This window comes from Heptranchias perlo, chromosome 2 (genome assembly GCF_035084215.1).
Source record: "Heptranchias perlo isolate sHepPer1 chromosome 2, sHepPer1.hap1, whole genome shotgun sequence".
NCBI lineage: Eukaryota > Metazoa > Chordata > Chondrichthyes > Hexanchiformes > Hexanchidae > Heptranchias > Heptranchias perlo.
The window spans coordinates 169297347-169310494 of NC_090326.1; the positions used below are offsets into that span (position 1 = coordinate 169297347).

General features: G+C 44.3%; 1 protein-coding gene across 1 annotated transcript in view; it reads left to right on the forward strand.

Moving 5' to 3' along the window:
- LOC137299999 (repressor of RNA polymerase III transcription MAF1 homolog) overlaps positions 1-12600 on the forward strand; it is a 46804-nt gene extending 34204 nt beyond the window's left edge. Inside the window, exons 4-8 of the mRNA XM_067969067.1 lie at positions 19-187; positions 834-955; positions 4537-4656; positions 5499-5630; positions 7018-12600. Of these exons, the coding sequence (XP_067825168.1) occupies positions 19-187; positions 834-955; positions 4537-4656; positions 5499-5630; positions 7018-7039 (565 nt within the window). The 3' untranslated portion in view covers positions 7040-12600. The remainder of the gene's footprint in view (positions 1-18; positions 188-833; positions 956-4536; positions 4657-5498; positions 5631-7017) is intronic.
- The last annotated feature ends 548 nt before the right edge of the window (positions 12601-13148 follow it).

Consider the following 13148-nt stretch of genomic DNA (forward strand, 5'->3'; position numbering starts at 1 on the left):
CTGTGTGATTTATTTTAGGTTGAGTAAGAGCCAAAGTGGGGATGAAGGAGAGGGACCCCTCTGTGACAAGTGTAGCCGCAAGACTCTCTTCTACCTGATTGCTACACTCAATGCATCCTTCCGCCCAGATTATGACTTCAGCACTGCTAAAAGCCATGAGTTCAGCAAAGAGCCCAGTTTGAACTGGGTAAGTGGATGCAACAGCATTGATTGTGGAATCGTTAGTTTGAAAATGATAGAAGTAGCCAAAGATTAGCAGCTTAGGGTATGGTTGGATATACTATTACAGGAATTGAAATGGATTTAATTTTGTGGGGTCCTTGCCTGACCCTTGACCATATCTATTGAGGTAGAGTCTGCTCAGTACTGAACTATGGATTCTATTACGAGTGAGCTGGGACACTTGAGCATTATGGTCAGGAGTGGGCAAACTGGGCGTGAAGATCTTGGATCTGATGGTATTCTAATGCTCTTGTGGGTCTTTGTCATAGCACCCAATAACACCAATAAGTTAATAGTCCAATGGCACAGTATCCTGTTGCTGACATTAAGGTCTCCTCAGCCCCCTTGTGACAGGAAACAGTTGACCTAACGTTTCAATGTACTGAACTGGTCCAGTGGACTTGGCGATACCAGAAAAAATTGGACCACAAATAAACTTGTATTCATCCTGGGCAATGTTTGTTACTGATCTAGAAGGGGCCCAGAGCAACAGATGTCGGCCCCTGGGCCAAGTCTCTAGGACATCGAGTCACTTGCCCAGTGTTTAAGGGAAATATTTCAAAGTAAACTCAGTTTTAAATGAGTCCTAATCTCTGTGTTTAATCTGTTAGGTGATGAATGCCGTTAACACCAGCCTGTTTTCTGCTGTCGGAGAGGAGTTTAACACTCTGAAGCCCCAGCTTTGGGATGCTGTTGATGAAGAGATCTGTCTCTTGGAGTGTGACATCTACAGGTAACATGAAAATGAAGATGAATTTCACATTAACTTTCGAAGACATTTACATGCCCATATTCTTTCCTCAGCTTGGCTCAGTTGGTTGGCTCTCTTACCGCCTGAGTCAGAAGATGGGAGCAAGCCCCACTCCAGGTACTTCAGTACCAAATCTAGGCCAACACCAGTGCAGTACTGAGGGAGTGCTGTACTGTCTGAGGTGCAGTCTTTTGGGTGGCATGTTAAACTGAAGTGGCGCATGCCTGTGTGGGTGGATACAAAACATGCCATGGCACTATTCGAAGAAGAGCAGGCGAGTTTCTCCCGGTGTCCTGTTCAACATTTATCCCTCAACCAATGCCACCAGAAACAGAATAACTGTTCATTTTTATCTTGTTACTGTTTGTGGGATCTTGCTGTGGCAAATGTGGCAGCCAATTTGCATACAACAGTGACTACACTTCAAACTTAATTGATTGACTGTGATATGCTTTAGGACATTCTGAGGATGTGAAAAGTGCTATATAAATGAATGTTTGCCCAAACTATCTGGATTTTCTTGAATGATCTGTTTCCTAATTGGTACTCCAATATCCTGTATACTGGAACAAGGGCCATGTGCTCTAATCAGCTGTCCCCTACTCCAGTGTAAAACTTGGTGAACTTTTTGACTGGAAATAGAGGTGTGATAAGACACTGTAATAACTGCAAGCCTTTGCGTGCTGCTAGGTTTGACTTATGATTATGTGAACACTTTTTAATCCAGTTTATTCAGGCCTGCAGTTGTCCTTGTAATTAGATTATGAAGGTACAAATGAGTCTAGTCCCATTAAACACAACTGGGTAAATCGTGTGAATTGAGCTCCGTACAGTGGGAGTGACCAGGAACTGCATTTTTATGCTGCCCTATTGTGCAATTTGAGGTGGCCCATTAAGTAGATGATGGGGTTGATTTTCTAAATGGAGAAGTCAAATAGGTTGAAGGCTGAGATAACAAGATCTTGTGAATTGAGATGGAAACGCTCAACAGACCAGTCAGCAGCTGAAAGACAGTTAACGTTACTGGTGGGACCTCAGTCAGACCAACCTATCTTTCTCTTCCCTTTCAGGTGCTGACTGAACTATGGATTTCCACTTTTTTTATTAATTTTTTAAAAAATTTATGTTTGTGCTGGGTTCCAGTAATTGCTTTATCTAAAGTCCATTGTAATTACTTCCTGCAAGTGTGTTGCAAGAGTTCGTCATAGGTTTGAGCAAGAATCACAATACTAGCCGTAACTGTCCTGCTATTGCAACCCTTAAGCTTTAAATTTTTATGCTATAAAATTGTAAACGTAGAGAGAAAAAAGAACTTGCATTTGTGTAACGTCTTTCACAACCGCAGGACGTCCCAAAGCACTTCACAACCAATGAATTACTTTTATGGTGTAGTCACTGTTCTAATGTAGGAAAACCATAGTATCAAAGTTTATACACATTCTTGGGATTTACTCCATTTAGAGCACTGTGTGCAGTTTTGACCACCTCCTTATTTAAGAAAGGACATAATTGCTTTAGAGGCAGTTCAGAGAAGGTTCACTCGACTGATTCCTGGGATGAGGGGGTTATCTTAAGAGGAAAGGTTGGACAAGTTGGGCCTGTATACATTGGAGTTTAGAAGAATGAGAGGTGATCTTATTGAAACATATAAGATCCTGAGGGGACTAGAAGGGGTAAATGCTGAGAGGATGTTTCCCCTTGTGGGAGAGACTAGAACTAGGGGGCCACAGTTTAAAAATAAGGGGTCTCCCACTTAAGACAGATGAGGAGAATTTTTTTCTGAGGGTGGTGAGTCTGTGGAACTCCCTTCCCCAGAGAGCGGTGGAGGCAGGGTCATTAAATATTTTTAAGGCTGAGTGAGTTAGATTCCTGATGAACAAGGGAGTCAAAGGTTATAGTAGGTAGATGGGAAAGCAGGGTTGAGGTCACAATCAGATCAGCCATGATCTTATCAAATGGCAGAGCAGGCTCGAGGGGCCGAATGGCATACTCCTCTTAATTCGTATGTGCGTATGAGCAAACTCTCTCGGCGCGCTCCTCTTGCTGGTTTACTGCACATTTCTACACACAATACAAATTATAGAACAAAAAGTTTCAATTACCAGTCCTGGCCCTAAAGCTTCAGACCAAACACTCCTCTGTGCTGAATTCTAAACTGATCAAAACTCGCTCACCTTAAATGTTTCACACTTCTTATCAAAAATAAAAAGCAAGTAGAGTTTAGTGAAGGAAAACCATATCAATAACCTGCCCTTCCTTCCTGCTTAGTGTCTTGTGCAAATATTCAGAATTTACAGCTAACTCTTACACTGGACAATGGTGACAGCTCAGATGTCGGAGGCCCCTTTCCATTGCAGCTGGGCAAACCCTCTTCCTATTTAAGGTGCAATCTGTCTCACTGCCAAGTGGCCTCTGACTACTGTTGAACCTGTGTAAAACGCTAGCATCTGCACAGGCCAGAGTTTGATGCGTTTTAACTGTTACACGACCTGTGACCCAGTATAAACGTGTGTACAGGTTTGAGACCTGATTTGAATGAACTGATCTCTGCTTAAGCAACTGTTGGGACATTACAGTTGGCTTAGGGAGAGGTAAAGTTCGAATTCGTGTTCTTTATCATTGTCTGGTGACCTCCACACATAAGAACACAATTAGGCCTGTGGCTGTAATGCCCTGCAGTTGAATAGCCTGCCAACATTAACTGTCCAGCCTCACATCAAGTGTATTCAAGATCCTACAGGGTTCAGACAGTTACAACTTTCTACAAGAGGGCGTAGTGTCAAACTTGGAGAGTGAAAAGATGGTTTGAATTGCACTGCTTTATGCAGATGGTGGTGAATGTATGGACTGCACTGCACTGCCCAGGGCAGCAGTGGGGCTGATTGGATCAGCAAATTCGAGAGAGTTGGATAAGAACCTGGAGGAAAAGCTTGAGGCATTATATTGAGATTTGATATTTTCGAGACTGGGAGCAGCCAGGTGGGTCCTGTGGATTCGCATGTACCATAGGGTGGCCAGAGTCTATATAACCTACCCCAATAAAGTCAGTGTCTCCAGGAAAAAACTGAATGCAGCAACTGACAGAACAGGGCTCGAGTATGTAGATCATGTGTGCAAGGAGACACTTGGAACGTAGAATGGTTACAGTGCAGAAAGAGGCCATTCAGCCCATTGAGCCCGTGCAGGCTCTTCGTAAGAGTAATCCAGTTAGTCCCATTCCCCCGCTCTTTCCCAGTAGCCCTCCAAATTTTTCTCCTCAAACATTTATCTAATTTTTTGAAAGCCACGATTGAATCTGCTTCCACCGCCCTTTCAGGCCATGCATTCTGGATCGTAACTCGCCTTATATTTTTAAAAAAAGGGTTTTCCTCATGTTGCCTTTGGTTCTTTTGTCAATCACCTTAAATCTGTGAGACTCTAATGATCCTCGCTGCAGTGAACTCTGCCTGTGTGCTGTCTTTGGTGGCAGAAGAGACACTATCAGAGCGTTGACATTTTTATCTTGGACAATTTGGGGGATAAAAATCCATGATTTTAATTGTGTGCGGAATCATTTCTTTTAGCTACAATCCTGATCTGGACTCTGACCCATACGGCGAGGAGGGCAGCCTCTGGTCTTTTAACTATTTCTTCTATAACAAGAGACTGAAAAGGATAGTGTTCTTCACGTGCCGCTCTGTCAGGTGAGCTTTACCTTTTAATGTGCTGTTCAGTTACTTGTTCCATGTCTGACACTGGAGGTGAGGCAAGGTGGAACGAGGAAGAATTATACATAAGGGTAGAAATCACTTGAGTATAACTAGTGTAAGCACTGTAGGGGCTATACTATGGTCAGGTCGTAGAGCAACCTGCAGTTCAACTCCTTCGACCAACAAGTGAAGCCCCTGCCCATTCTTTTATCCTCTGTGGTCTTTTGTTCAAACAGATTTGAAAGTTTCACCTCTTTAAACTTCCTGGACCTGAAGTACTGGAAAAGGCTGCTCTCTGATCCAATCAGGGAGCAACCTATTTACCAATAGGAAGCAATCGTATCAGTCTGCCTGGCCAGAAACTTGCTTAGTTCTAGCTAGCAATCGATATCAGTTGATTGATTTGGGTTCTCAGTTTTTTGTGCATGAGCAGGGTCTTGCATTTCTGCAAGATCACATGCAGTCAAATCATTGGCTTTGACACATACCTGGCCCCCCAGCTACAAAAATGTGGGCATCCTTGTACTAGGGTAACAAATGGGAAGCTAAACATCACCGGTGATTGGAAGATAGGAGAGTGAAGTCCCTCAGGCCAGTCTCATGCTGCCCTTGAGGCACTTGTGCTACCCTGTGCCATCGGGAAAGTTGCCTGTTTGATCGGTTGGTCTGAACGCTGCAGGGACTGGAGAGGGGAGAGCAGAACTCGTGGTTTAACCTGGTTGGGAAGTTTGTCTTAAATTCCTTCTGGTTCTCGGTGAAAGCCTAGTCTTCGATAGAACTCAGTGGGGTTTTTGGAGAGATGCTGAGGACTCTAACTTTGTCTCCTTGATTTTCAGTGGGTACTTGTACAGTCAGGGCACTGAGATCAGCAACAACTTTGACATGGATCTGGAAGATGAAGACCTCCTTAGTCAGGACGACGACGACGAGGATGAGGATGAAGAAGCAGAAGCCATCGAAGAGGCCAGGTTTGTCTGCACCTTGTGCTGTTCTTAAATAAATTGGGTACACGTTTGTCATTTCAATACCAGATATCTAGTGTTCCGTGTGCACTTTACAAAGTGCTCTTGGCCCGTTATGGCTGTAAAATGTGGAATGTTGGAAGAGATGGAGAAATTTCCACACTCTGAATGTATTGTAATGAGAGTCTTTTTTTTTTACACTTTCCAAAAAGAATGGCCTTCCCTCCAGTTGTCCTGGGAGGGGCAGAGTGTGAGATTGCTCTCTGTGTTCTGCTGTTATTTTTGATGAAATAACTTCAGTTGCAGAATTTCTTTTGGCAGTTCTCTCCACCCTGCCCCTGAAGACACTGACTGTTGCTGTATGGGTTTCTGGACGCCGATCACCCTCGGTCGTCTCACCCAAATGCCATTCTTCATGTGAGCCGAGACAACAGGGGTCACTTTGACTTTGGGCGATAGTGCAAAACGGGGGCAATATCGGATCAACTGGGAAAATCGGGAGAGTTGATTAACAACATTGCCTGTTTTATATTATCGCCCAAAGTTAAAATTACCCTCCGAGGCAGTGGAGGACTTCACAGCTGAGCACCTCACTCCATACTCGACACGAGCTCTTTCCAGCAAGGGTTGTTAGATGGCAATCAGGAACCTTGGCTAATTTTCTCCCTTCTAGCCTAGCAATGGTGAGGCTGATTGTCATCCCTGCACTGCTACCTCAAGTTTTTTTTTATTCGTTCACGGGATGTGGGCGTCGCTGGCAAGGCCGGCATTTATTGCCCATCCCTAATTGCCCCAGAGAAGGTGGTGGTGAGCCGCCTTCTTGAACCGCTGCAGTCCGTGTGGTGATTTAAATCAGCTCATTTAAACCCAGACCAAGAGTCAAAGCTGGGCCCTGCTGTCTATATGGACAGTTACATGCTGACTTTTACCATCTCCACTGTCGGGGAGTTTAGAACTTAACATTGGTTTTTCTTCAGACTTTTTGGTTCAGTTTTCTTTTTGTGTCCATGTGTTCTCTACATGTCTGACCGATGAATGATGGCCAGCTTCATGCACAGTGTAATCCAGCATTCAGTGTGTGAGCCTCTTTGCTGTTCTGTGCTTAGTTGATCTCGCCTGAGGTGGCAGCAGCAGCAGCACTACAGTTGGCCTCTGTTCTGGTGCTGTGGAGAAACCTCAGATCGGGCTGGGTTTTCCCGCTTCCGATCATTATCCAGTGACCCTTTGCTCCATAATACAAAAGTCTGCATGTACGAGAAAGGCACAGGCTAACTACCTCAGCGAGGAGTCGGCAGCTTCAAGACTGGAGAAGGGAAGGGGCATATTAAAGTAATGTTTATATCGGACAGAACATCGATTTTTAAGGTGCACTAACATTTTCTCCTTTGCTCAGGTTCCAGGCAGTGTGTGTCTAAGCAGTGAACAGATCATCCACTCTCTAGCATCTCTGCTTCCTATAACCTTCAAACTGTTGCAGTTGTATGAAGCTGAAGGTGAAAGACCAGCACTTTCCTCATTCTTAATCTCAGGCATTAAAACTTTATTTTGACTACGGTGTGGACCTGTCACCAAACTCCTACTTCCGTGAGGTCAATTTGCAAACTGCACGTGGAACTTTGAGCAGGCCTTTGGTTTTAAAATGGCTGCCTCCAGTCCCTTGGCCCAGGATTTCCAGAGTGGATGAGCCATTGTATATGTTCTGACTTCATTGCTGACTTCTGCCTCTTATTGCACTGACCTGTATGTTGTAGAGCATGTTTAGGAAACCAAGTGAACAGACTCTTGTCTTCTGCAAGCAGTGAGAATGAGCACGTACACCAGTGTTTTCCATGGATCAGGGTCAGCTTTGCACTTACAAGATCACAGCCAAGGATCTGTCTCTTTTTTTGGACACGACTGATCGTACCATCGGCTTCCTGGTGCTTCCCGCCAAGCCCCCCAGAACCCTCGGTGATCTGTGCTGCTGGCTTGTAAAGTGGCTCATTGCATTGGACTGGATTAGGTCTCACACCTAAGGACAACTGTTTAATCGTCACCTCCTTTTGCTTTTAAAGTGGTCGCGCTCTCTGCTCTTGTGTGAAGCTGATTTTACTTCCCCCCCCCCCCCCCCCCCCCCCCACTCCTCCACCATTTTGAAGGAAGACTGTAAAACAATTCAGATGGGTATCCTTAGTCAGCAGGCTAATTGACTATTTGATTTTCGCTGTGCCTCCGTTCTGGTTCTAAACTGGAGCTCGCAATATGGCCCCCCTCACCGGGTCTCATTCTGTGAAGTCCTTTTTTTAAAGTTAATTTCTTTTGGTTTACAAAAAAAAATAAAAGTTGTTATATAATCTTAAATCCTTTTAATGAGTATATTACCAAAATATATTGTTCTTTGCAGCAATTATTAAGGAAAACCTTTTTAGTTTTGAGAGAAGAATAATGTGAGTTGGAGTGGAGGGCTGGGTCTCAGCCTGTATTGAAGCTCACTCTATTACAGGGCAGGAGGGAGTGTTTTCACTGGATCTCGTGTCACCAGGCGAACGTTTTCCAAAATTGCCTCTCAGCACTTGATTACTGATTCCGATTCACGTAATGTCCAGTTCATGCCATTGTTGTCGTGACCCCCCTGATCTGGATCTTGCCGTTACCATTATCTATTGCATCATTCCTTTCAGGATGCCTCTATTCCAGATTGCTAGCTCTTCCAGACCTCGTGTGTATGTGTGGCCTCACTCTCGCCTGTGCTCGTAGCCTTCCCAGCCTCTTCTGTGTGCCTAGTGTCATGGCAGTATTGTAGTTTAATCCAGCTTGATGCATGCAGTTTGTCTGTATTTCAGTTAGCTTGGATAATACCCAATGATCTGTCTGACTACAGTATTCAAATACATTGAGGGTAGTGTTTCAGGTTTGCTGATGAAGGATAACTTAGAAAATGTGCATATTCCTGGAGTGGCTGTCAATATGTTCACAATTGAAACATTCTAGTGCTCTTCCAGGGCCACCGAATCTCGTACTAGGCCTGAAGTTACAGGCTTGGTGCCCCTCTGAGTGGGGACACCAGAAGTTGGACAGATTTCAAGCTTCACTTGCTTGTACTTTGACCATTGGGACGTACAATTCCACCCACCCATTGGATAGTCTAGATTTAAATACAGATTTGATTGTTCATTCTTTGAACCCCCCCCTCCAAAATGGAATGCTGCATTTCTGAGCGATGGTCCATCCATCAAGCCGATAAAGATCAGGGCAACTCCCCACAGTTTGGTGGGCTGGCATGTAACAACCACCTGGGTGGGAATCAAGTTGCTTATCCCATGGTGTATCTGGATATATCTATAGAGTTGCATTTAAATAGCACAATGGAGGCTTCCCTCACCATCCATTGATACTTAAAATCATTCTCAAGTACTCCCTGTGCTAATTGAGGATACCAACCACAGATAGAATCTGGATATAATCAGAAAATGAAAACACTCTCTCCCTGTGCCCAGCTCAACCGATTGTATTGCTGCACCAGTCTGTTAGTAGTGTCAGATTACCATTTGTTGACTTGGGTGCTCTCTAATTTTTTTTCTCTGTTTACTGCTTGTCCTCTACGTTTGCTTCAGCTCTCTGAACTTGCTGAGATTAAGGAACTGGGAAGCCAGCGGCTGTATCTCTGCAGCCCATGTACATGGTGCTGACTCACCAATTCAAGCAGTAAGCAGTAGCTTTGTACTGCCATTTTTGAAAAAGGCACTGCTCTTTTTTTTGTATGCCTGGTTCATAAAACGTGTAATATTTCCACAAGAATATCAGGATCCAGTTCGTTCTTACTGAGTAGTCGAATAGAGCCATGGATACACTTGGTTACCAGAGACGTAATCTTTAAGGGACGTGCCAGAGTTAGACTTGTTTAATTTCTTTTTAGAAAAATGAATCACCAGCATCATCAAGCTTGTCCACTGGGGCAAAGGAAAGGAGGACTAGATGCACTGTATATGAAGAGTTCAATTGGTCTTCATAAATTACGTGTTTGTGTGTAAAGCGATGCTCGGCTACTTCTGAGTTAGTGATGGGGAGCCGCGTTTGATTCTTGTGCGATGAACAGATCTCCCCGAAGCTAATTTTCTAACTTTTATAAACCAAAAAATATATAGGGTTGCTGTGCTTGCGATTTATTTTTGTGTGTGTATTGGGGTTCATTCTGTCAGAGGCCAGTGCCAGGGTTAGTACACAGGAATTGCTGGATGAAAACAGACCACGGTCCATCTAGTTCGCCCTCTACCACCCTGATAGTTGCCTGATACAACGATAATGGAGTTGTTGACTAATCCTGGCAATCAATCTCTATATCGATCAGCCTACAACAAACCCAGACACGAGGCGAGGAAAACCCCCAGTGGTGGAGATCTTTGGGAACCATAGGTCCAAAGTCACCTGTTCCTCCCCAGCATGCTACACTTCCCACATGAGGTGGGCACTGAACCAGAAAGGGCTACAGTTGCTAGAAATGTGAGATCTTTAAACTTTTCGACAAAGCTCTTGCTGCATTGCTCCTTTGGCTAACTCCTGAAACTGGCTGCGTTATTGATCACTTTGTATGGTTTTTGAACCCTTAAAGTACTTGACCTGATTACCAGGCATGGGTTCATAAAATGTGAGCAGAGTTCTGCCACCTCATCCTGGAGGAATGAATACAAGGATGGGAGTATAAACTCCCAAATGTTCCTTGCAGCTTGAGTTGTCTTCCCCCCCCCCCCCCCCCACCACCCCCAATTGCCACCCTAAGGTGTCGGCCTCGACTCATAGAAAGGTTCAGTGGGTAACTCGCTTGCCTCTGAGCCAGGAGGGTTGTGGGTTCAAGCCCCACTCCAGAGACCTGAGCACATAATCAAGGCTGACACTCCAGTGCAATACTGAAGGAGTGCTGCACTGTCTTTTGAATAAGAAGTAAAACCAAGGTGGATTTAAAAGATCCCAAGCCACAATTTGAAAGAGTAAAGGCATTCTCCTGCTGTCTTGGCCAACATTTACCCCACAACCAACATCCCCAAAACAGGTTATCTGGTCATTTATCTCATTGCTGCTTGTGGGACCTTGCTGTGCACAAATTGACTGCCGCAATACCTACAAGTCACTACACTTCGAAAAGAAAAGTACTTCATTGGCTGCCCACTTGGTTCAGAAATAGAGAATGAACTACTTCATCTCTTGTCCTCTGTGAATGGCACTCTAGAACTGGTCACTTGGAGGCAAGCAAGAGGCCACTAAGATGTGGATTATTGGGTCTTGATACTCTGCAGGGTTTTAACAATCGAAGCAGTTTAATTCACTGCCTTGCTTTAAAATTTGGTTTTGTTGGGCCAGAGGACAGGAGTTGGGAGGAAACCATTAAACCATGGTTTATTTCTAGAACCATGTTAGAATCATCGTTCTGGCTCTTTGAAAGAGTTGTCCAATTAGTCCCACTCCCCTGCTCTTTCTCCATAGCGCTGCAAATATTGCACCTGTGAAACACACATGGCCTGTTGGTATTCCATTTTCAACTCTGGTCTCTCTGCCCAGCCATGCACCACAAGCCAGCAAGTATCCTGCTGCTCTGAACCAGCTGTCAGGGGTTCATATGTTAGAATGAAGAAGGCCTTTTCAATTCTCACAGGAAACCAACAGTCTCTGGTGTGTCTTACCTGATCCTTGAGTGAGTTCAGTGCCCTGGAACCCAACCACTATTCCTTGCAATCTGTTCCAAGTGTTGCCCAAAGATTGTTCACCTCCCTTCAGGGGAGGTGGTACCTTTCCCCATAGCAATAGGGCTGAGATCATCAGTCCAGCAGAAACCCATGTCCTACCACTCCAGTGTGTTGCTGCCTCATTTTGGTTCTATCAAAATGCTGTAGAGGCTTTACCCCCCGGGAAAGGGGGTTCCTTGGAGGCTCACGCCAACTTGGAGCACAATCGACTAACCTTCCAATGCACATATTAATTTACTTCAGTACGGACACTTGTAAAGAGATACAAGCTACGGGTAGGATTGGATTTTGTTTTGTGCTGGGGATTTTGTGACTTTAATGAGGAAAACCAAAATCACCTGCTTCCAAGGCTGAGCTCCTCACATCAATCCTCACTGCCCATCCCTAAACCATATTGGCTCATGTCTCGACCATTGGGTGTGATGAAGCGGACTAGTAGCAACCAATTCTGCAGTGACGTGGCAGGTATTAGTAGTTGGTCAATGAATCCCATCACCCAGTCCTACCCTTTGTCTTCGCTATCGGTGCAAGCATGCTGGTTCCGACACCATCGACTATTGGATCACAGGAACATGTGGGCTTTAAATGTAGAGTTGTAGACCTTCATGTAGGTTAAAGGGAGATTTGATTGGGGTGTTCAAAATCATGGGTTTTGATAGAGTAAATAAGGAGAAGCTGTTTCCGCTGGCAGGAGAGTCAGTAACCAGAGGACACAGATTTAAGATCATTGGCAAAAAAGCCAGAGGCGAGATGAGAATTTTTTTTTATGCAGCGAGTTGTTACGATCTGGAATTCACTGCCTGAAAGGGCGGTGGAAACCAATTCAGTAGTGACTTTCGAAAGGGAATTGGATAAATACTTGAAGGGAAACAATGTTCAGGGCTATAGGGAAAGAGGTGATTGGGACTAATTGGCTAGCTCTTTCAAAGAGCCAGCACCGGCACGGTGGGCCAAATGGCCGCCTTCTCTGCTCTGATTCTATGATAAGTCAGTTCAAATCCCAGTCTGACTGATGGTCTTGCAGTATTTGTCAGGGACAGTAAACACAGTGCACCAACTCTTTTAGTAAAGGATGGGAGATTGATTCCGAATTTCTTTTACTCCAACTGCACTGATTATTTAAGGGCTGTGTCATTTACTCCATGCATACTTTTTTTTAAAATATGCTGTATTGATGTTGACTATTTTCATGTTTTATTCTGGTTCTATTATAATTTCACAGCACAACAAATAAAAATTGGCTTGCTTGCCAAAACAGGCTTGATGGTTGGGTGTTTTTTATTGTTAGATTAAATCCACTTTTTAAAAAATGTTTTACAAAAAAAAGCATACAGGACCCTAGGTTTTATTACAGAGGCATAGAGTACAACAGCAAAGGTTTTCATGCCAAACCTTTATAAAACACTGGTTAGGCCTCAGCTGGAGTATTGTGTCCAATTCTAGGCACTGCACTTTAGGAAGGATGGCATGGCCTTAGAGAGGGTGCAGAAGAGATTTACTAGAATGGTCCCAGGGATGAGGGACTTCAGTTACGTTGAGAAGCTGGGATTGTTCTCCTTTGATCAGAGAAGATTAAGAGGAAATTTAATAGAGGTGTTCAAAATTTGAACTAGAAGGGAGATATGATCTGGAGTTATGATCTGGAATGCACTGCCTGAAAGGGTGGTGGAAGCAGATTCAATAATAATTTTCAAAATGGAATTTGATAAATATTTAAAGGGGGAAAAATTTGCAGGACTATAGGGAAATCGCAGGGGGGAGTGGGACTAATTGGAGAGCTCTTCCAAAGAGCTGCCCAGGCACAATG